The sequence below is a fragment of the Diadema antillarum genome, unplaced genomic scaffold (assembly GCF_040938485.1).
Source record: "Diadema antillarum isolate AM-2024a unplaced genomic scaffold, OU_Dant_1.0 seq00001028_RagTag, whole genome shotgun sequence".
NCBI lineage: Eukaryota > Metazoa > Echinodermata > Echinoidea > Diadematoida > Diadematidae > Diadema > Diadema antillarum.
The window spans coordinates 746,553-769,946 of record NW_027271862.1 but is presented as its reverse complement, the minus strand read 5'-3'; the positions used below and the strand labels follow the sequence as shown (position 1 = coordinate 769,946).

The following is a 23,394-nucleotide window of genomic DNA, read 5'->3' as shown; positions in this document are numbered from 1 at the left end:
TAAAAGAAAAGGAAAGTAAAATGGTAAGGGATCTAAAGAGGTCTGAGATTAGATTTGGATTTTGAAATAGGGGTAATGATGCAGTATGATTGGGGGGGGGGGGGGGGGGGGGTAAGGGGGACAAGGGGGGTCCACCTGTATTGGTAATAAAGACACAACGAGAAAACTTTCCAAAATCGTAACATCAAGCCACAATTGTTTGCCTCTTCATACATTGGTGTAGAATCATGTAACTCCATGAAGAAGTCGGAAGTTATGAAAGCTCTCCTATCTGAAGCGGCAAAACTGGTGTATGTTCTTTCTGTTGAAACCCGGACTTGTGAAAGAGATGCTACGTAGACATTATCAATCTCCCGTCACCATTTTACAAGCCTCTGCGTACTGCCCACGCTAACAATGCTATAAAAGCACTTTCGCTCTATGTGTGTGATAAGGTTCACCCAGCTGTCAAGTGTCTAGACTACATCGGCTGGACCAATTGGGGTCATCTTTCTATTCCCTCCGATTTCAAATAAAATAAAGTCTTCTTTGTTGTTGTTGTTATTTTAAAGATCGAAAGAAGTCATGACACAGCTCATTTGACAGGTATAAAACCCAATACACAGTAGCATCTCATGCATGTCGCCACTTGAAATATGTGAATTTGCTCAGAACTTGTTATGAGGGTTAATGGTAGATAAGGGGGAAAAAATGTATGAAATGGGAATTAAAAGATATAAATACCTACACTTGTACCATGAATTAAGAGAAAGAGCATACACTTATAGTCAACAGGAAGAAAAGGACAAAACAAAAAAATAGTAACAAATTTATCCACCCCTGAGAATATAATTAACGCAAGACAAATCAAAATTATATACACACAACAGTAGTATGGACAATAGGACACATATACAGCGAGGTGACACAGGATACCTGCCTTTCAAAACACTGAATACTCCATCGCGCTTGAAGCTAAGATTCCTTGGTAGGCAGTCCCAATCAAAAATTCAAATTACTTCCCCCACACTCTGCCTACCGCTACGTCAGACATCCCCTCTATCATCCTGTGTGCATATATAACCATAAAGCAGGAAACTGGCACATTCAATGAGGACTACATATAGGATTTCTGTGATCAACATTACGTGCTATAGACTGGCCGACATTGCACTCACAAATCTCGCGGCTCTTTTTCCCCGCCACTAGAATGTATTCCTCCAATTCTTTTGTAAGCTCGGTAAAAACATCCTGGGTACACCAGACTGTCAGTTTGAAAGCGATGCTACCCGTCGAGTCAGACATAGAACCTTGATGGGGATTCCCCCAAGATGACATGAATTCCTAGTACTACCTTGCAGGTACTCCGAAGTGAGGAGTTGATTCATTTTGCACGGGACTCTGCTACAGCTTTCAAACATTGCTAACAGTGTTACAAAATGCTGACAAAAAATATCCTAAAAGATTGTGCAGACAATGCCAAAAATTGGTTAAATCGAGAGGGGGGGAGGGGAACTAGAGTTTCTTTCGTAATGTTCACCAAGAACAAGATCAATTTAATGAGAATCTCCATTGCTATCAAAGCAAAGTTCATATCAATCATACACTCTGCATACACATTTCTTCACAAGTCATAAGGAAATGATGAAGCCTCATGCACTGTAATGTCTGCTGAACAGTGTATAATTATGTGGCATTATGAAGCGGAAACAAAATTAGATTGCTTTCTTTTTTTCTTGTCAAACTTCAGGATTGATACAAACATGGGTAAACATGAGTTTGCTATAAACAAAGAGGAGTGTTCAACGTGGCGAGTCGGGCAAGAGAATCAAATAAATCTTTGTCTACGTAAAACCTGTACAGTCACCTCATGATGACAAATATCAGTTTCTTGAGTGCTGCTTCAAAAGACGAATGACAGCATCTGTGAACATTTGCACCTGACTCAGCATGGTCAGTAAACTCCACTGGATTATCCGCAGAGATACAGCTCCTACATATTGGTACAGGGCATAGCATAGCACAACTTGTGTGCATCTTCTGAAAGGGGTGCAGAACACTAACCGTGATCCAGACAAAAAAGAAAAAGAAAAAGAAAGGAATATATATTATATATGATATATATATTTTACTTTCCCTGCTTTCTACACAAACCTGCCCTTTGAGGTGTAACAAAAAACGAAACACAAAATTGCTGTCTGAAGCAATACTGCACACTGATGGAATTTTGAATGGGAGGGACACAGCAATGCATAACAGACATCAAATTGAATTCATGAACATCCGCTCGTTTTCAGGATCTACTTTAACTGAGGGTGTAACAGCATTCAAAAAGACAAGACACACAGATTTCTGACCCACATGCCTCGACACAGTTGCATTGTTTGGGCTGCTTGGTTCCATCTCCTGTGCTCACTACTCGCCGTGAAATCCACCAAGTCAGTCAAGGCTACATGCTCATAGGAGTTTTGGACTGTGAGCTTTTAAAGTGAGCCGTCCATTTCATATTCACTCCATACTTACTGTTGAGTCTGATCACTGATTTTTTTTTTACTAGGAATACAGAAATGACAGTGCTATAAAGAAACAAGTCTCAAATCTATTTTTCTCTACGTTTAACTTTGCACTAGTTGCCATACATTGGAGACCGACTCCACCAGACAGGCGCTCCCTCAAACAGACACGTCAGGGGCATCCAGGGACCATTGTCATTGGGCGCATCTGATCAATATCTTTGCACTCCTCTTGGTACGCATGACTTTCATTCTGTCTTAAATTCATCAAAATTGTCCCATCTCTCACCCATCTCTCTCTCATCTCTCTCTCTCTCCATCTTTTTCTCTCACACTGCCCACACAAATCACACCTAAGCTGCTCTTCTGGTTGGGTCAAACGCATTGGGTTATCGGTACACCCATGACTGGTTCGCGGTTGCTTTCATGGGCTCCGTTGAGGACCTCTGCAGCATGTTTAGCTGTACCCCAGCCGCTGGTCCCAATCTCACCCAACTTTCTGTCTTCGCATCTCGTCTGCTCACGAACCGTTTCTCCCAAGTCCAGTAGCTTGGACAGCAGGCTGCAGCAAACTGGCCAATATATGTTTCTCTCTTCCCTCACTCACCCATGATTCTTTCTCTCACTCACTCTCTCAATTTCTCTCCCCTTTTATCACTCTCTCCCTCATATCTACACAGTAAAGTTTATCTTTCTACCTCTCATCTCTCTCTCTCTCTCACTCTCTCTCCCTTTATCTCTCTTTCTATGACTAATTCAGAATTTTGATGGGTTTCTCCACATAGTTGTAGCGAGGGCGCTTGTTCTTGTTGACATGGTCCAAACCCAGCCACGGTCTTGGTTGAGCCTGAGGGTTTCCACCTACACACAGAGGAAAGAAGTTGGCGATAGGAGCACAATCAGCAAATATTCATCACTAATCTCTAGATCAAATGTACAGTAAACTCCAGTTGCAGGACAAGTGTACCTTCAAAGTACCTGGGAAGTTCTACTTCACTTTATCAACTAGACACAAATGACACAACTGATCTTTATCCTCAGGCTGATGTGCAGTGAGTTCTCCTACACGACATGGTAGTGATAGATCTCATGAAAACTTACAAAGATTTCAATCCAATGTGATTACACGGCAACAAGTAACAAGGCAGTACTTCCGAGCATTGATTTTAAAGGCCTATCACTGTATACAGCTTTAGGTGATTTCTTTTTGTACATATAAAGTGGTAAAAACTGCTCTGAAAAATGTGAGACAAGAAATGAGACCAAAATGATAATTTATGAACATATATCGTCGCTGGGGCGACAAGACCTCGTATCTACAAAATGTCAAATGTTCAGGAGAGCCAAAAAACATGGCAGCCAAAGCACTATAGCAAATGGGATAGTCCTTCCTTTGAAATGACGTGATGGCTTCATTTTTGGAGTAAGACAGTTGGGATTTGGACAGGACATCACTTAACCCATTATTTAACTATTAGTCCAAAGAAGTCATTTTCACCAAAACTGCAGATACAAGGTCCTGTCATCCCAGCGACGATATAGCATAATAAAAACACTCAACTCTCGCAGACACATCAATTTAGCAATATGATCACAATTCTACTTATGCAGCTAGGCAAAATGACACTTTTTTTCCAGATTAAACATCCCGTGCCCCCCCCCCCATCTTCCCAAGCACCTATCAAAAAGATCAATCATGTAATAGGCAGGAAGGCAGGAAGAAAGGAAAACTATTCTAAAAGTGCGCTCACCTGCGTGTCCTTGGGGCTGGAAGTCCTTGAGTCGAATCTCGTACTCTTGATCTGTGGCGGGAAGAGAGGGAAGAAGACTTACCTAAAACAAAGCGTACATACATTGTCTCACTCACAGACAAAGCTGTTTCACAGTTTTTAACCCTTTACATGCCCAGGCACATAGCATAACTTGCCTTGTTTTTTCATCAGTATGCAATTAATCTCACAAATCAAGTCACCTATTTTTAGATTTAGCCAAGCCCACTCGGGTGTAGCAATGTGCCTTGGTCCAACACAGTGATCACAGTGACACAATAGGGATTGGGGGATTAGATAATCTATTGTCATTTCTGATTAGTTGTTTGTGCCAAGCAGTGAAAAAAAAAATGCCCTCCAGCATGTCTACCGATTCTTTTTTTTTTTTTCGGTTACAAGAACTGATATTTATTTGAAACCTTCTCCACTGAAAGTAATACACTTTGAGATGTCATCTCTGGGTCATTATTGGAGTAAAAAATATGTGCTACCAACTGGGCAGTGACAGTACCTAGTGCAAGTTCAATAAGTGAATGTTACCAAATTGAATCTCATTTCAAACAGAGCTGTCAGGTCACTTTCATCTTCATGCGTGCCAGCTTCAACTTGATGTATGGTATTGCCCGGCAACAAACATTCTTAACAAAAAAAAAACTCTAATTCATTGGTGCCATGTTCTTACCTTCCCCGATGTAAGTCTGCCTCCCCATGACCACTATTGCAAATTTGATCTGTGGGGAGAGGATGAAGACAATTTGGGTGAAAGGGGGGGGGGGTATGGTGGTTGTTAACACACATAATCCATGATTGCTGGGGATATCAAGTAACAAACATTTGAAATATTGATCCAGCCAGGTTCTCACAAACTGCTTCCTCATAGGTTTGTTTGCTCGCATGCTACTACATTCAAAACATGATAAATGTTTCAACAAAGCTAGAGACATACGTCAAGACCTTCATCTAAACCAACATCCTGTTTGCTTGTTGTTGTTGTTTTTTTCACACTTCAAGACATTAAGTCTCCACGCATTTTCTCAAGTTGTTTTTTTTTCCCCAATTTTTGTTTTCACTGCAAGAGGCACATCATCTTGCGTGCTACTGAATTATTGCAAAAGTGATAATATGTGAATATCTTGTTAAAAAAAAAAATATGTTCAGAAATGCTCTTGTCTAGTAATTACAGACCTGCCATATACAGTGTCATCGGCCAAGCATAACTCGAAATGTTTCCATCTTTGCAGCAGTCAAATTATGAATGCACTTTATAGTATTTCTTTTCTTTTTTTTTTTCAATCCCCAAACTATTGCCAACACTGGAGCAGCCCTGGGTCCCATTTCATAAAAGATGTAAGGATAGCAACTCTGGCTGGAATAGCAACTTCCCATAGCAACAGCCAATTGGGGAGCTGAATTCTTGTCGTTACATTGACAATTGCCATTCCAGCAAGACTTGAAATAATATCAACCTTTTGTGAAATGGGGCCCAGATCTGCATCTTACCTTTTCCAGTTCCTTCTCTGAGATATCTAGCTGTTCCCGTATCCTCTCTTTGACATTTGAGAACGGTTCACTCTGCAGGTAGACAAGGAGGGTGGAAAGTGGAGACAAGCATAGAAGTGGAAAACTATTACTGTATAAGCCACATACTGCGCAAATTGAGACTTGGAGAGCAACAATATGAGCAAGATACAAAGAGAATACAAAATAATTTCGTTTTTCTAGCACAATGAGAAAACACTTGACTAATCTCTTTCAGAAGGCAGGCTGAATAACATTACCCACAACATATGTCAGTAACAAGTCTAAGGAATGTGTACTTTTTGTAAATAATGAAATTTTGTAGAATTCTCTCTATGTTTTCATTGTATCATTGCCCCACAGTGACTTTACACATTGTGGTAGTCTTTTCATCCTATCATGATGGTACATGGATATCATCAAAACTTCAAAAGAATTGTTCATAACTTTTGAAATGACAGCCTGTTTCCTCAAACTTCACCGATGTATATAAACTATATCTGCATTCCGTTCACTGAATCCACACATACATTTGAGCACAGTTCCTTTCTAACAGAGACTTGCAAGGAAATGCCTTTATTCTTTCATTGCTGCCGTCTACACTGGCCCAGACCAATGTGTACTACTAACACTGTAGCAGTACCATGACTGTCTGTTGTCCACAATGAACATAAGCAGACGAGCGCCTGATTCTTGCAGGACATAAGAGCACAGCCTCAAGAGGAGGGTGAAGGCCCATCCACATGCTGGACCACTGCTTCGGTTTCAACTTCCTGAACAAATCTGGAAATATTTCATCTCTTGAATCCTTCAAATTCTACCTGAAGGTGTACATGTAACTGATGTTCAACTTTGTTCAACATTTTGTGCACAAAAAAAAAAAAAAAAAAAAAAAAAAAAATGATTTTGCTTCCTGCGCCTGTCTCTTTTCAGTTTTTCTTGAGCCATGTGTTAATTTCTCCTGCTGCATCTTTAGGACCTCACTACATGGAAACGGCTCATCATAATGTGTTTTTTGGTTTTGTTTCATTCCATTCGCTGAGCTACCGATACTTGCCTCCCGTAATTTGACAAAGAAGGGCGTGCCAAACGTGTTGTACAGGTCCTTCTGGAAGTGAGCTACACACACTAACATCTCATTTTCATTCAGCTTGTGTTGGTCCCGGGGGATTTCCTGCAATACAGAGTGTGAGAGAGAGAGAGAGGGGGTGGAAAAGTCACACATGTATCAAAATGAAATGGGTTGCTTGTCGTTTTTTGCTCTCTCTCGCTAATGATTTACATCACGTACCCTAAAAAAAAAAAAAAAAAAAAAGAAATCATGTTTTGGGCAATGGAATATTCTATCCTGATATCAGGAATAGATCGTACATACATGAAATGAACCAGAGTACTGTTAGTCATGAGACATGCCTGTATGTTTTTTTTTTTTTTTTTAACAAATCTTTACACAAGCATAGACAGCAGTAAAAAGAAGAAAAATAACAAACATAAACAAGAGTTCCCAAGGAGCATGACACTCAACCGAGCTTTATGATGAATTTGACCTTGATGCAACTTCAATGTCTTGCCCCTTGATGGTATATCATTAAATGAATTGTAGCCACCTCTTCACAGGCTTCACATACAATTAAAATATATTATTCTTTTCCTATGACAGTATATGTACAATATTTACCTATCCTTCTGGATAGAGATATGATGATTAAAATGGATATTGTCTTGGCTCTCTGCAGCCCTACCCAAAGACCTCCTTATGCATTTATTCAGCTCAACATTAGCAGTGGCCCAGGGCCACTAAAAATTTATCATGGGTCATCAAATTTCAAAACAAGTCTATATTTTGGTTGCCTGATTGGGCAACTAAGATTCAAGAAGGATTGTTACGTTTGCTTTTGTTTCTTTTTCATCTTTTTCATGCCACCAAAATTTCAGATCTAAAGATTTTAGTGGCCCAAATGGGCCACTGGAGAAAAAAAAAAGTTAATGTTGAGCCCTGATATCATATAACTCTGTATTCCTTTCCTGTAAGGTCCATTCCAGCCAAATCAGATCAGAATCCATCCATTCAAAAAAGTGGAAGGTTTACTTGTATGTTCCTCAATTGCCATTGACATTTTGTTCTATTTCCCTCCCACATACGGGTGTCCACTAATACACTGCAACAAGTTCACTACTTGGTGTTCAGAAGATATCATCATTGGCAGTACTTTGCATCTTTGAGCATTACGTCAGACCCTAATTCTAGGCCTTAATTTGGGACACATACAAACACAATCTAAATCAGTTGGTGTTACCCCCAACACTCCAAGTAATGTCTAATTAGAAGACCAAGGTAGTAGAAATAAACTCACCTCTAGTCTGTACATCTTTGCCCCCTGCATGGTGAGATTGTCGATGGGTGTGTCTTCAGCAAATATCTGGAAGATCTTATTACTGATAATGTCTAATAATCTGAGGACAGAAATGCAAACACAAAAAGGTTGTTATTTGATTTGATTCGATGTGATTTGATAAGATTTATTCTCTGTATGGCATTGCTTTACTATTCCTAACTTTCAGTAATGTTATCAAACATTATAATTGACACATATATATGGTACTACACAGCATGGTTATTTTGTACAATTTCAACAATTTTCATTATACATATACACCTGTAACATGCATACATTATGAATTTCGTACAGAACAGTTGCTTACAACAAGCAAAAGGCTTGGTTCTTTGGTAACCGATAATGCAATGTACCGTATGTCCCAAATGTCCGCAATGATAACTTTAAAAATAGTGAATCAATCCACATACAATTTCAGGGTACGAAACTATAACTCATTGCCCATATCTTACAGAAAACCCCATTAAATTTGCTTCAGTGGTCAAAGAGAAATTAGGAATTTTGTAGAGCATGTCAGGAATCTCTTCCTTCCAAGTTCTGTCTATTGTGTTCACACACAAGAGCATCCAAGTGCTAAACTTGGAAGAATCAGACTCATGACATGCTTTACAACAATCCACATTTCTCTGTGACCACTTAACCAAATTGAATAGGGTTTTCTGCAAAGTAGAGCTAAGATGTTACATTTTAAGACCCTGACGTAGCACTTAGACAGTTTAATCATATTGGGTGTTGTCAATGCAAAAATCTGATTGTAATTTTTTTTTGGGACATACTGTACATAGCATTAATATGATAAAACAAGGGGGTCCAACATGATGCTCGTAGAAGAGAGGGATAAGGAAAGAGAAAGAAAGATGGGGAGAGAGGGGGAGGGATGATAGAAACCTCCACATAATAGTCTCCCAGATTAACATTACATCGTATACATTATTATGTCATAACTTATCCACAGGATATACAGTACAACATTCACACAGTAATCACAATGCTGGTCTGACATAACAGGAATTCCACAATCTGTAAGAAATTTCTACGCTAGATGGAGACCACAGTTCATATATGAACGGAAATGCACATAATTAGGGTGTCTTAACTAAACTCAATGCTAGTGGAAAAGCTTTGCCATTTACATTAGAAAGAATTTGCAGTGCCATATAAGAGATACACAAAACATTAAAACACACATGCATGAAAAGAAAAGGTTATCCTCATAAGAGCTCTCCATTACAGGACAAACTTGAGCAGAATATGTTTTTGTAATTATTATTATTATCATCATCATCATCATCATCATCATCATCATCATTATTATTATTGTTATTTCGTTTTACTTATATTTATTATATATTCATTACCAATGGAACATTTGAATTCCCTTTCCCACAACATTTCTCTCACAAAGATGAATGCCGGTTATCAAGTAATCAAACTGAGACTTTTATTTCAAGTCATCATCCTAGGGGAGAGTGCTCTGTGATGGTCAACTCATGACATAACGGGAAATTGACGGAAACTTCTCACTTTGGCTCAAATCATCACTGAAATCAGAGGAGAGGGCATGGACACTGTGGAGAATTTGCTGCGGCTTACATCAGGGATGCCAGCATTTCACCATCACAATCAGGGAGTTACCAAAGAACAACACGGGTGATACTCATGTTCTAAATGCATTTTGATAGGCAAGGATGATTTCCAGCTTGGGGACTCACTCATATATTTTCTCCTGTCAGAACATGAAGAGTTTTATAAGCATTCAGGGGGTCTCTTGCAGAATCAAGAAGACTTGGCTGCTCTACTTACAAGGCCTGTCTCTAATGGGATTACATCAGTGTTTTAGAACCAGTAGGACAATAACAACCATGAATACAAGTGGTGTTTCGTTTCTTTTTTTCTTTTTTTTAGAGGGGGTGGCTTTGTTTATTAAAATGGTAGTATCATAAAGCATATCCTGAGAGGGGTGAGGCAGGAGGAGTGGGGGAGTAGGAAGAAAGGATTCCTTGTGAAAAGCTCACCTCAGCTTCCCTGTTCCCTTTTCTGAGAGAGGAACGTGTTTCCTGGCCTCGATCAGCATGTCTCGCACGCAGTCCGTCTTGTTGGGATATAGTACAACCTCCTGGGAGAGAGCAGAGAGAAAAAAAAACCAGAGAGAAAAAGCCAGCAGTCAGCGAAATCTCCACACCCAATGTTTGCTTACTTTAGTTTTAGTAACTCTCTCAATAATATGACACGTTTGCACTTAAAATCCCAACAAAATGCCATGTACAGGGATACCGTGCAGCTACAGCACTCATCACACAAAGTAAATTTTTACAAGCAAACTGCTTCCTGAGATGATCTCAATGATCCCTTGCCGTACTATGCGACAGAGAGAGAGAAAAAAAAATCAGCTCTCATGGAAATGTGTGTTTGGATATACCCATGACTTTGTACGCTTTACCAATTTTCTCTAGTTATCAAGGTATACACTTCGTTTCAGAGTCCCTGTTGGTACAGAGCTCACCTCTGGAAATTGATGCTTGAGTCCTTTGCAAATTATACAAATGCAAATGCCTTCCAGTTTGAATAACCATGATGCCACTCAACAAATCTTCTAAACTTAATAGATCTGTGAGCATTTCATTCGGACCACGTGGTTTGCCCATACATCTTGGTACCCTGAGCGACTGACCACCGGAGAAAGGAATAAGCTGGCTACACTCACCGCTTCCTTGAGTTTGTCCGAGACCCATATACACTTGAATTGCCTCTTGTTCTCAAGCTCGTCAATTCTGATGTTCAACTGCATCGGGCACCAAAGAGAAGTAGAGAGATACAAAGAGAAGGAGAGAGACATTTCAATATACCTCACAATGCTCATACAAGAACTTCCATTCTGATTACATTACTGTCATATCACAGAGTATGTCATACAGCAGTTCTTAATTGAGTATGCGCTATAGGTGACAGTTAATCATTATCATCATCCCTTTTACATTTACATCGTTTTCACTCCATTAAAACGGTCTTGGTAGAGATTGGGGGGGGGGGGAGGAGAAACTAAATCTAAACTTAAGACACATTGTGCATGGATACAATGAAGAACCCTGCCACATCAATTGAGGATGGTAATCATGTAACATGTGTTGGCTAACTCGGGCTGCTGCAAATAGTAATGAAACTACTAGTACTAAAGAAACTAATCTCAGTCACAAGTATCATAATCTACTTGTTAGCCCCCCACCACCAGAACCCAATGGGAGAACTATGAACCGACCCAAACCAGCTTACACAGGAGGTAAGGAGGTAAGAAGAGCCTTATGGGTGCTAATGCCCTCATTCCCCTTTCCTGCGTATCAGCATCATCAACCACGAATAAATCTACATCAAGCATGGAACCAAAATGACTTTCTCTCTCATTCCCTCTGTCGGCACTCACCATCTGGTAGTACAGCTTTCTGGGTTGTCTCGACTTGGTTGGGGGCAGGAGATCTCGTAGCGTGCCCTCAAACGAAAACCGGAGGGGGTGACCGGGACCATCTCTGTGACTGGAGCAACAGCCCGGAGGAGAGGCGGGTGGGCGGAGTCAAGAGGTTGGTAGAGATTGGGATGAAATGAGAATGCAACATTAGTCACATCGCTCACAGAGGGTTTGGGGCTTTTCACTTATATACAAGAAATTTCACTGGAAATTCTTTAACAAGAAGAATAGCTACATATCAATCCTCACACAATCCCTTTCATGTGACATAACTGTTGGCTCCAAAAGGAACTTAACTTGAATACTCTCCATCTGAAAGTAAGAGTGTAAAACAGAAACTGAAGGATAAATAGAGAGAACAGAAAGTGACAATCAGACAGTGAGATTCAAATTAAATACAGAGGCAGAAAGAATAATACAAAGACCGACTGATAAACAGAAACAGCACAGGGATGTAGATCAGACTGAAATGCTTACTGTATAAGCTGTTATTTTCGCGAATTTCACAAATCACAGTCGGATCACGAATTCAATAACAGGCGAAAATGTCGAGTTGCGCTTCACGAAAGGTAATACTGCATTTACGATACTGTTGTGTCAGTTTGCGAAAACGATATCTCGCGAAAATGTCTCTGACCTCCTCATTCGCGAAAATATCTGTATACAAAAATAACAGCTTATACAGTAAACTGAGCTGCAGAAAGGTGCAGAGTCATTGGACTTCATACAGCATTAATGCCTTTCTTCTTCTCAACATACACACACACACACACACACATGGATACACATAGAAATGGTGATACAGAGACAAAGTAACTCTTGAGACAGGTCTGATACTAACAAGACGGACAGGATGACAAGCGAGACGTGGGGAAACACTGCTCTCAGTGACATGATACGCAGTGAGACAGAGAGAGACAAATACACAAAAATACAGCAATTATAAAAGGACAGGGATGAAGGCAGACCTCTGCAGATAAGAGAAAAACATAAAGATGCACAGCCAAAATGACACATTTGATATTGCAAAAGAAAAAAAAAAGAAAAAAGGAAAAATTTGGTTTACAAAATACACAATCTGGAATTAGTAAGCAGGCTGCATTGAATTTCAGAAAAAAAGAAGTTAATATCAAAACCATTTCTTCTTTTTAACAATCATAAAACATTCTAACCATGGCAAAGAAAAGGAACAGAAAGGATTAATTTTCAGCTCTGAAGGGGTGAGGAAGAAAGAAAATTGACAGAGAGGCTCACCCCTGGCTCTTGAAGAACTGGAGCAGCATCATGTCTGTGTCGAGGTGCTGGGCCACGGCCTTGGCAAAGTGGAAGTAGTTCATCTTGTTGGAGAGTACTAGCGTGAAGCCGGGGTCGCGCGGGTTTGTCTTGTCGCAGAAGGTCACCTCCTCGCGGCAGAAGAGGTCGCGGAAATAGTCCTTGGCCGTGGCTAGCTCGTATTGCATCTTATCGGGATCATCCCTGTGGGTTGGGAATCGATGCAGTGACGAATGTTCAAGATGAAGATTTAATTGATGGTGGACAAAAGAAACACTTACTGTCAAACCAGTAGGCAACATTTCGTCAAGTTGTTCATTTCGCAAATAATCACTTAACTTGTTTAAATTTGAGATGGAGAACCACAGTGATGGAATTAGAAGTATCACTCTCTTTGAGATATAAAAGTTCAAAAGCAATTTCCCAGCCTGGAGACAACATACATTGCATTGCTTCAAGAGAAGCAATATCTTCACATTTGAATTATTTTTTGATTTTATTTTTTTTGATTTCGCAAATATCAGTTAGACTCACAAAATTTGCAAAAACAAACAAACACAAAAATATATGGCGTAAACAGTATCTCTTCATTCGGCCAAGTGTGTTTCCTTATTGTCATATTGGCTAAATACATCACACCGGCCCCATGCCTTTCCTTACCGCTGGAATACAAGAATATCTCCATCCATGAGCTCATCAAGCCCCTTGTCCATCTGCTGGGTGAGGTCTTCTATTCTCTCTGTCAGATTCGGCTTCACCTCCTATAGAACAAGCAGAACAAGGTTCGAATAGGTGGTGAGGAGGGGGAGGGCAATTTACTCCCCCAAGTCATTTGTAGCCAATTTCCCTTAGTGCCAGGTGGTGGCATAAAGTGGATAGATGTCTCTGATATTGTGAAATCCCATGGTGGGCCGCAATGACAAGTCATAATCAAACCATTCCAAGAGATATGCTGTACATTACTGACAAGATAATACACTTACAGTTTGTATATACCTGCTGTAATCAACTGAACACAGCTTCCTCACGTCACTGCTTGCAGCGCTGTATCACACATGCCATGCCACCACTGCCTTAGCAATGTGATCTTTCAGGTCACAAGTAAGGCATACATTCACCAACTATATTGTACACCCCCATGATTCCTGTACAAGTTCACATCATACCTGGCTGCTCTGACAAGCACTAATAGGCACACCACGAACTTCAATATCAACTTTTGCATATTTCTCCCACATTTCACTTCTTGAAGCATTAGGAGCTTTATTTTTCTCCTTCATTTTTTACACAATATGAAAGACAACAGAATAACATATAGGACAATTCATGTCAGATTTTCAAAAAACAGCAACAACAACAAAACAAAATGGCTTCAAGAGGATATAGACAGCATTACGATTCAAGTTGCCACTGCACACATCTCTGCCTACCTCGTAGAGTATAAGGTCTGTGTTCTCCGGATAGCCCGCCCTCTGGTTCATCAAAGGAACTAATGCCTCTGCAAATGAGGGATACAGAAAATAGAGAATTTGTATGACGCATCAGCTGGCACTAGAAAGTCAATAGAAATACATCAATTAAAAATTGTGATATATCATAAACAGAAAAGCTCATGATTACACCCCCCCCCCCCCCCCCCCCCACCTCAAATACATCCTTGGATCCATACACTGGAAAATGCATTTACATTAAGAAGAAAACCAGTGTCTGTGACACACATCATATAAACTGAGGACAATCCTCAACAACAAAACTCTATTGGACAGTGGATGTAGTGGTCATCTTTTCCCTCAGATGCTACTAAATTGAAAATCATGACACTGAAAATTTCATTTACCTCCGTTCACATTTTGATGTTGTCGATTCATAAGGCCAAACAAAACAGCTTGGGGGACACATTTGAAAAAGTCACTTTGAGCTTACCTTCCCTATGGTAAAGACCAATCTGCATCACCAGTAGTGCAACTTAACATATTCAAGCTTAAGTAGTATGCACTCGTCTAGTGCCACGGTCACACCTTTGTGTAAATTGAAGCATATTGCTGCACTTTGCAGGGTATAGCAAAATGCAGCCATACCCTGCAATACGCGGCAAATGTGAAGGTAGCACTCATACTATTGCAAATTAGCTTGTAGGTACATGTAGCTCATATGCCAACAATACAGTCGTGTACGGTTGCCTATGACTGCCTATTACCTCGCTAAAGCTTGCTGCTGCTGCTCATAAAAGTAAGATTCAATTTGCAGTTTGCTTGCCACGTTGCATAATATGTAGCTCGTTCTTTGTTCGTTTGCTGCTCGCTAGCCGCTCACACCGATTGGTCTCAATGTGTCTCACAGCGTGTTCCCTTGCTTTAGCTGGTTTGTTGTTCATAATCCTGTGTGCCAGCTCACTCTACAGCGTAATAGCTCGCCTGAATCCAGCAGTGTATAAATTCTAGTCATTTTGCAGGACTGGGCATGAGCATCTTAGCTCTTGACGAGTCTACAAACAAGAAGAAAATAAGAAATCTGAAAAATATTGCTTGTATTGCTCTGAAACAGAAGAATTCAATTTAAACTCAAATGAAGGTAAGCAATTGCAGTCAAATCAGCTTTACAATTTTCTCTCTGTAATTGTTTTTGTCTTAATAAGACCCTATATTTTGTTATGATTGTGTACATCTATGCTAAGCCACTCGCTGTTGCTCACACTCACTGGTTGTCGCTCGGTGTCTGCTCACAGACGATTTGACCTTGCGACAGCTTGTGATGGTTTAGAAAAATCGTAAAAATAGTGAGCAATTTCCGCAGGTCTATGGGCTATTGAGTATGGAGTGAGCACGTTTCATGCGCTTTATTGGGTACGATTGTGTACGTCTATGTTCGGGCGATATGCAACAAAACGCAAGCCAAATACACAAAGGTGTGACCGTAGCATAAATAATCTATGAATTTGGCTAGGATCACTTGCAAGCACATTGATAAGGAATCTCATTTCGACCTTGAATGCTTGTGAGTGCTTTTCATGCCAATGAAGAAATGGCAGCAGTGAAGTATGAGCCATCCACGTAGATACGACGTGATGCTCTCATATCTTTGCTAACTCATCTCCAGGCTTACAAAGCTGGTGTTTAAAACTTACGTATTTTGGTTGTGATGGGAACGTAGACATGTCCACAGTATGAAAGACTCTTGGTCTTTGGATCGTACAGCTTCAGGAACAGAAGGACATCACCTGCCAATCAAATGAGATTCAGAGAAAGTGATGAAAACAACAATGATGATGATATACTAAATACATCTGCAGGCACAAATGCTGTCTTATATCAACATTTCACAAACAAATCGTCAGTTTCTAATCATCCTTCGGCACCACTGTTTTATCAGCATGTTATATTATTTTCCATTTGACTTTAAAAAATGATATAAATATCTGCTAGGTTAACAGTATTATCCGATGACATTTTTGTCCCCAGTATTTTTGTCCAAAATAAGTGTTTTTACAGATTAATGTCACATCGCACCTTCAAAACTTGCCTCATTTCGGACATATGGCTGTCACACCACAGTAAAAAATGAAGAGGTGCTGATGAAATAAATACACTTGATCGTGAATGATCAATAATGATCAACAGATGAACAAGGCAAAGGATTAACAGACCTTAGCATACAAACATGCACAACAAACAGAGGACCGAGTCATTCCGAAATTCAACGATGGCTGTGTATAGAGGTTATAAAGGATGACTTTATGTCAGGGCTGCCTACATTTACATACATAGAGTAGAATGAGTCCAGAAAGCTTTCAGGGTGATACCCAAATGTTATATGCTTCTTGATGAACAAAACTGGTTTCCAAATCAGAGATGCTTTCATCATGTCTTTGTGAGGGTGTAGAGAGATATTTCATATTTCAGAGAAAGATTCTTACAGAATCAGGCAGCTTGGGTAAATATGCACAGAAGACATATGGGTCACGGGTATGCTGCCCTCAGTGGCAGAGGGAAAGAGAAATATGCTTACTTTCTCTGTCAAAAGGCGGGAGGTTTGATTGAGGGAGCTCCGGGTCCTGTGTCTCCAAGAATACAGTCCACACACTCTCGCCGTCTGCTACCTCATTCATCTGAGAAGAAAACAAATGAAAATGGAGGCATTCAAGTGTGCGGAAATGGAAGATGAGGAATATCAGCATAAGGGGCAAAAATCTTGTTTTCCTATTCCACATAATTCTCTACTACACTCTGAAGACACAATGTGCATGGTTGATACTGTTCATTGACAACTGCTTGTCGTTCACGGCAAAACCAAAGTGAGTTGGTATTTACTATCCAAATCTTCGAACAAGTAGCATAGGATCTCTTACATGGGTGACTTGTGACTCCTCGTAACACAGGACTGTTACTCTATGCCAAATCTAAGGAACAGACCACCGTACCTCTCACTACAAGGGGCAAACACGATAACACACAATATTGCTCAGTTGGTCTCAACATGTCTCAAACAGTGACCAATGGCAGACAAGCTGCCGACTGAGGCAGTTTGTTGCCCTTTTCACACAAGATGGAGCACAGCTACACACGGAGTGCTTCATATTCCGTACCCTTTATGTAAATTCTACTTCAGATTGTACAAGGCATCCATTATGACAAATACTTCTTTCACACCTGCTTTCCCGGATCGTCGTTTTCCAGTAAGGTGGGCCGAAATGTGTGGTTGGTCCTCTGCGAGAAGGGCCAGATTCTAATTTGGTCTGGCCGGTAACCCATGGACTGGGCAAGCATGTCCATGCCCTCCGCCAGCGTGGCCGATTTCAGGATCTTGAACTCCCTGCAGTGAACAAGGGGTAGAGTGAGTGATTTTACTGCAGTAATATTGACGACAATACTCAGTAGTTACATCGTACTTCCTACACTGTGCCTTTCCTCCATGCCTGGGTGCTTACAGCACTTTATGCATCTTTTTGTGACCCTTGCTACTTCTTAACATGAAGTTTTCAGTCATACAGATATAATGCAGAATTTTGGACTGGTAAGAGTGTTTACAATATTTTCACACAAAAGGTGATTGCAAAAAGGAATGTCTTTGAAAAAAATAAAAAACCCGAAACAAGTACTTCTACTTCCCCTAGCAAAGGCAGGAAACACTTAACTCAAACTATGACATCAGATTTTAATGATACAAAGAAAATAATCCCCAGCTTGAATTTGACAGTTCGTGACAGGTGTCACACCAAGGAAACCATGTTGGTAGAACAAGGGAGCTCATGCTTGAAAGACAATCTCATCTAATGTGATCAGGACAAAAGACATGGAATGGAACAAAATCTCTCAAAAGAGTAATTCTTTCAGACAAAACAGACTCCAAATTAGACAAAACTAAATAGAAGTGATGTGTATTGACCTAAAGCAAAAGAAAATTTGCATTCATGGATATTATAAACCTGATAAGCATTAAACCTATGAACATTTGAGCTAAACTGAACATAAATTCAAATTTACAACAATTAAAGAGAATGATCACTAGACTTTTGGAAGCTAAAATACATAACACTGTACTCTACCAGAATCATATACAGACATATCTGTCATGCCACGGGGATGAACATATGAGTAATACTTTTCAAAATGGTCAAACTGCTAAATATTGTGAGATGCTTCCATTCAGTATGATTACAGTTCGACTAAATTGTGCAATGATGGCCGCCTGATGAGATTCAGAGGACAAAACGTGGAATGCGAATCCTAAGAACCGTACTTGAATCGTATTCTGTCGAAATCGAAGAGGTCGTTGCCCTGGTGACCATAGAACTGGTCCTCCGTGACCACCTGGATTGTCATGTACAAGTGTGCCTCTGTCCTCTCTTTTCTCCTTTGTGCTTCTAGTTTCCTGCAGTGCAACAAGACAAATGAAAAACGGTTTGGGAATGAGCATTCATTTCTCATTAAAGTACTCAGCCACACTTACTGTATGTATTTAATGTTCACTCTCATTATGTCACATTGTAGTGAACTCAAGAAGGGTGCTTCATGATATACGATGATAAATAACTCTAATCGGTTTGTCAGACATGTTGCTTTGTGACCTCTTTATCTTTAACTCTTTTGATTTAAAGCCTGCGATAGTTGTGACACTGCCAGATATCATGGAACACAGCTTTGATTGATTCCCCTGTCACTGAACTTGGTGGAGATGAACTCATCCATACAACATTAGGGCAGAATTGATGACAGCCGACTCTACTTCAAGAGATTGTTCAAACAGTTAATATCATTGTTCACCCATTGAGGACGGGCCGATTTTGCTACAAAACGCATTTCCCACAGACACTTCCTGAGTATACCAGGGACTCATCCTAAACGGGTTAAGACTTTACGGTTACACTCCAACACAGACCTGAACGGGGCACACTGTTTCATCCCTACACTTGATAGGAAGATGAGGAGATCACAGACAATACAAGCAAATGGCAGGGATCCACTGTCTGTCAATTCTATCTGAGTTAAAGGTTAGACACAGACTTCACTGATGTGGACTGACAATGTCGGATAAATGTAGGTCACGGCTGGTCTGTGAAAACTACTACCCTCAGACTCATGGATTTGGATTCATCATCTTTCTTATGTGTGTGTTTGTCTTTCATCTTATCAGTCCCTTTTAATGCATTGCCCTGCTCCTATTCAGCTCTAACAAGAATAACAGACAGTGTAATGAACTTGACACACAAAACTGCCACTGTAACTTGATCATACACACGTTTCCGGTGAAATAAAGCAAATGGAGGTTTGTCATTACACGACTCTGGCTGGTCTGGTTAGAGGAGACTATTAGAAACATATCATCTAAAACTAAGGAAGAGTGCTCTGCCTATCTTCATCCCATTCCTCCTTGAGAATAGACGATTAGTAAGGAAAGAGAAGTAGACACCACAGGGCTTCTTGCAATTGTCAGCACGAATGCATCACTTTTGTGAAGCTAAGATCACTGATACACATAGAATGGGCAATCTCACTGGGGAGAATCCACATTGCATTCTACATTGCTTTTACTTGTGCCTAGTTTGGTCGGGTTTCCCATGGCAGTACGACCCAGTTTATGACTGGAGGACTGGGCAAGGCAGAATGGCACATTCCATTAATACGCAAAAGAACTTTATGGTGTAAAAGTACGAATAATGTTTACTTACTTCTCTTCTTGTAATCTCCTCTTGAGTGTCTCTGGAATTTCGTCATCAGGCACATCTATTAGCATTTCCCCTGGGAGAGGAGAAAAAAAAAAACACAACGCATCATATCATCTGTAATCCACACATTATCACGAAGAGCAGACAATTTCAGAGGTCAGAAAGGATTAAAAGGCTTTGCAGTGCAGAGACCACACAGAAAAGTTCTTCATCTTGTGAAACAGGAAATCTATTATTCATTCAGCATTGAAGTAATCCCAAGTGAGGACTAGAGATGGATTTCTTATGCTCATAATGGGTCATTTTCATAATTTACCACTCTTTGTACCGCAGCAACAGTATATTGAACTTTACACAGAAACAAAAGGTATTGAATTAAATCCATCTATCCATCCATCCATCTTGCCTTCCGTCCTTCCATCCACCCATCCATCAATCCATCCCACTGCACTGTACCTTTGAAGCTGTCCCGTATGTACACCAACATGTAGGCATTTGTACAATTCCTCACTGAGATGTCGTCGTCATGGCCACCAAAGTTGTTGTCTATTGCTTCCGTCTTGGTGCATTTTGAGACTACGTCATCGTCAAATTTACACCACTGCAAAATTTATGAAAGGAGAGGCAGAGCATTTAGAAATTCATTACCCACAGAAATATCGCAGCAAAAGAAAAAAAAAAGATCATACATTTGTTTATAGACATACTGACAAATCTGTTTAATATGATAGTTGTCATTATGCAAGACACACTTAAACTAAAGTTCATGTCACTTCTGTTTTTTCTCATGGTATGCTTATTCAGCATACACTAGCAGACATTTTAGAATAGCACATTTGCAATCGACTTATGCATCCCGGAGAAAACACTTCAGAGATTGAATTTTGAGCAGCAATTTGCATCTCCTCTGAGACTAATGATCCTACCATTCCCAACCCCCAAGCTACTACACTCTCAGTCCCAAACCCAATTTGAGAATAAGATAACATATCATAACATAATCATATCAGTCATTTCACAGAACTGAGAACCACCACCAAACAGTCTGTGTGGTGATAGAGAAGAGACGGGAAGGAAAACAAGGATCAAGAAAAGACGCAGAATGAGGACAACAGGGATGACAGTGGTGATGGTAAAGGTGCTGATTGGTGATGATGATGATGAGATAATGCCATGATAATGAGGATGACGAAGATTATGACGATGACGAAGATTACGACGACGACGACGACGATGATGATGATGATGAGATGATGCTATGATAATGAGGATGACGAAGATTACGATGATGACGATGAGATGATGCTATGATAATGGGGATGATGAAGATTACGATGACGACAATGATGATGACGATGAGATGATGCTATGACAATGAGGATGACGAAGATTACGATGATGATGATAACGGAGATACCAAAGTGAGCCCTTCCCTGCTGTCACTTTTGGAATCACTACGAAGGGACACGGGAGAGAAATAAACATGAAGCTGAACAAGAAAGCAAAATGATGGTTTCTAATACCCACCTTGCCATCACCCTTGGGGTTGATGAAACCTACATAGTGACCCCCATGGTTGTCCCCGCTGTGGACCAGCACCGAATGGAGAGTATAGTCCGCCGGGGTGTCCTCTTCTTCCTTCATGAAGGGATCAAGGTTGAGCCTGAAGGGGAACTCATACCTGTGCAGGAGGTCAGACAAATCGGAAAAGAACCTTCCTGAAATAGATGCCAAGATCTATGACTTAAACACAAACCCTGTTAGACTATCAGAATTTATCAAAATCAATCACGGGTTACAAGTCACATGGTTGTAAGTTTTGCATATGGAATCACAAAACAATGGGGGGGGGGGGGGGGGGGGAGTTGTGCCAAATGACAAAAGAGTGAATTGGTTAAAAGGCAAGTAGTATTACTACCACCGGTATCTCATATTACCACACAACATTCCAAGCTGAAATTACAGATCAAAAAGCAGTTTTTGGCACTGAAGCTAAAATTCAGTCAGCATATCTACCCCTTACGTAGCATACCTGGACTAGGTATCAAGAAAATCAATGGAACTGTTTGTCTCAAATCACGTAAACCTGATCTGGGAAGGAGAGAAGGACGGAACTACAATGTACCTCCCAACAACAAACAAAAATATATGCCTCAGTACCCTACTGAACGGACGCTTAACCCTATTCTAACTGGGGGGGGGGGGGGGGGGGGGGGGGGGGGGGGGGGGGGGGGGGGGGGGGGGGGGGGGTGGGGGGGGTGGGGGGGGGTCAAATTGACCCCCCCCTCGACGTTTAGCGCCACGATTCCGCAACGTGCCAAGATTTTGCCGCGACGTTTCATGACTTTTTTCATTGAAGTCTCCCACATATTTTGAGACCAAATTTGCGACGTCCGGGTACACCGTTCTGAAGTTACGCAATGTTTTGCATATGCATGTCAACCCGAAAACCGCTCAAATTCATGATTTCGTGTGCAAATCCAATGCAAACTGTATTTTTTTGTTTAATTGATATAAATTAGATTATTTCAACTTTTAACCATTGAAATAAATCAATTCTAATGTAGATAAGCTTGAAACAGTGCCTCCAACAAATTTTGGCAAAAAAACAATAGAAAACAAAAGATCGAAAAAACAATAAAATACATAAGAAATTAACAAAACAATAAAAAACAAAAGAATCTGATTTTGATTGCGCTATTTTTTTACAAGAAAATTGTTTGATGTGTCTTGAGGAACTCTGACACAAAAATTTAGCAATCCTTCAGTCTCTTTGATGGAGTTATAGGTGAAAATATGATTTCATGCGTTAATTTGCATAATTAATTTATTAAAAAATATGAAATCAACATTTTTCTATTGTATGACCATGTAATCTTGTAGTTGACATCCGGCTCTATGTTCGGGCAAAATTTTGCGGCGATCGCGCGATCGGCGGCCGAGATCTGAAGTGGGGGTCAAATTGACCCCCCCCCCCCCCCCCCCCCCCCCAGTAAAAACTTGGTCTGAAATAGCCCAGTTAGAATAGGGTTAATAATGTAACTTGGTCCTCAGACAGTCACCTCTGATTGCATCACAAATCAGTTTGCTTACCTGTCATTGATCTTGACATTGGAGTCTGTCTGAGGATCATACTGGAATCGCATCAGCTGCAGGTGTAGGACCGGAGGGAACTTGACGAAGATGACTCCCTTCTCCGCTTCCTGCCACATGATCAATGGAAGGGTCAGAGAATGAACAATTTCATGCAAGGAGCCCACAACAGTTTTACATACTGGTTTGAATGATTGCAATGGAAGCACAGAAAATAATGTAGCACCAAAGA

General features: G+C 40.4%; 1 protein-coding gene across 2 annotated transcripts in view; it reads right to left on the bottom strand.

The window, feature by feature from the left end:
* Positions 1-131: 131 nt before the first annotated feature.
* Positions 132-23,394, bottom strand: part of LOC139742862 (ubiquitin carboxyl-terminal hydrolase 7-like) — a 61,788-nt gene continuing 38,525 nt past the window's right edge. Inside the window, exons 14-33 of one of the 2 annotated variants that reach the window (XM_071653375.1) lie at positions 23,163-23,272; positions 21,597-21,750; positions 20,526-20,670; positions 20,073-20,142; positions 18,644-18,775; positions 17,554-17,716; positions 16,913-17,012; positions 16,032-16,124; positions 14,338-14,405; positions 13,568-13,668; positions 12,890-13,111; positions 11,594-11,702; positions 10,880-10,957; positions 10,191-10,291; positions 8,134-8,233; positions 6,837-6,953; positions 5,762-5,833; positions 4,944-4,992; positions 4,244-4,294; positions 132-3,353 (exon numbers count right to left, since the gene is read on the bottom strand). In XM_071653375.1, coding sequence (XP_071509476.1) covers positions 3,244-3,353; positions 4,244-4,294; positions 4,944-4,992; positions 5,762-5,833; positions 6,837-6,953; positions 8,134-8,233; positions 10,191-10,291; positions 10,880-10,957; positions 11,594-11,702; positions 12,890-13,111; positions 13,568-13,668; positions 14,338-14,405; positions 16,032-16,124; positions 16,913-17,012; positions 17,554-17,716; positions 18,644-18,775; positions 20,073-20,142; positions 20,526-20,670; positions 21,597-21,750; positions 23,163-23,272 — 2,145 coding nt within the window. In that variant the 3' untranslated portion in view covers positions 132-3,243. The remainder of the gene's footprint in view (positions 3,354-4,243; positions 4,295-4,943; positions 4,993-5,761; positions 5,834-6,836; positions 6,954-8,133; positions 8,234-10,190; positions 10,292-10,879; positions 10,958-11,593; positions 11,703-12,889; positions 13,112-13,567; positions 13,669-14,337; positions 14,406-16,031; positions 16,125-16,912; positions 17,013-17,553; positions 17,717-18,643; positions 18,776-20,072; positions 20,143-20,525; positions 20,671-21,596; positions 21,751-23,162; positions 23,273-23,394) is intronic. The other variant, XM_071653376.1, reaches the window with a different exon arrangement.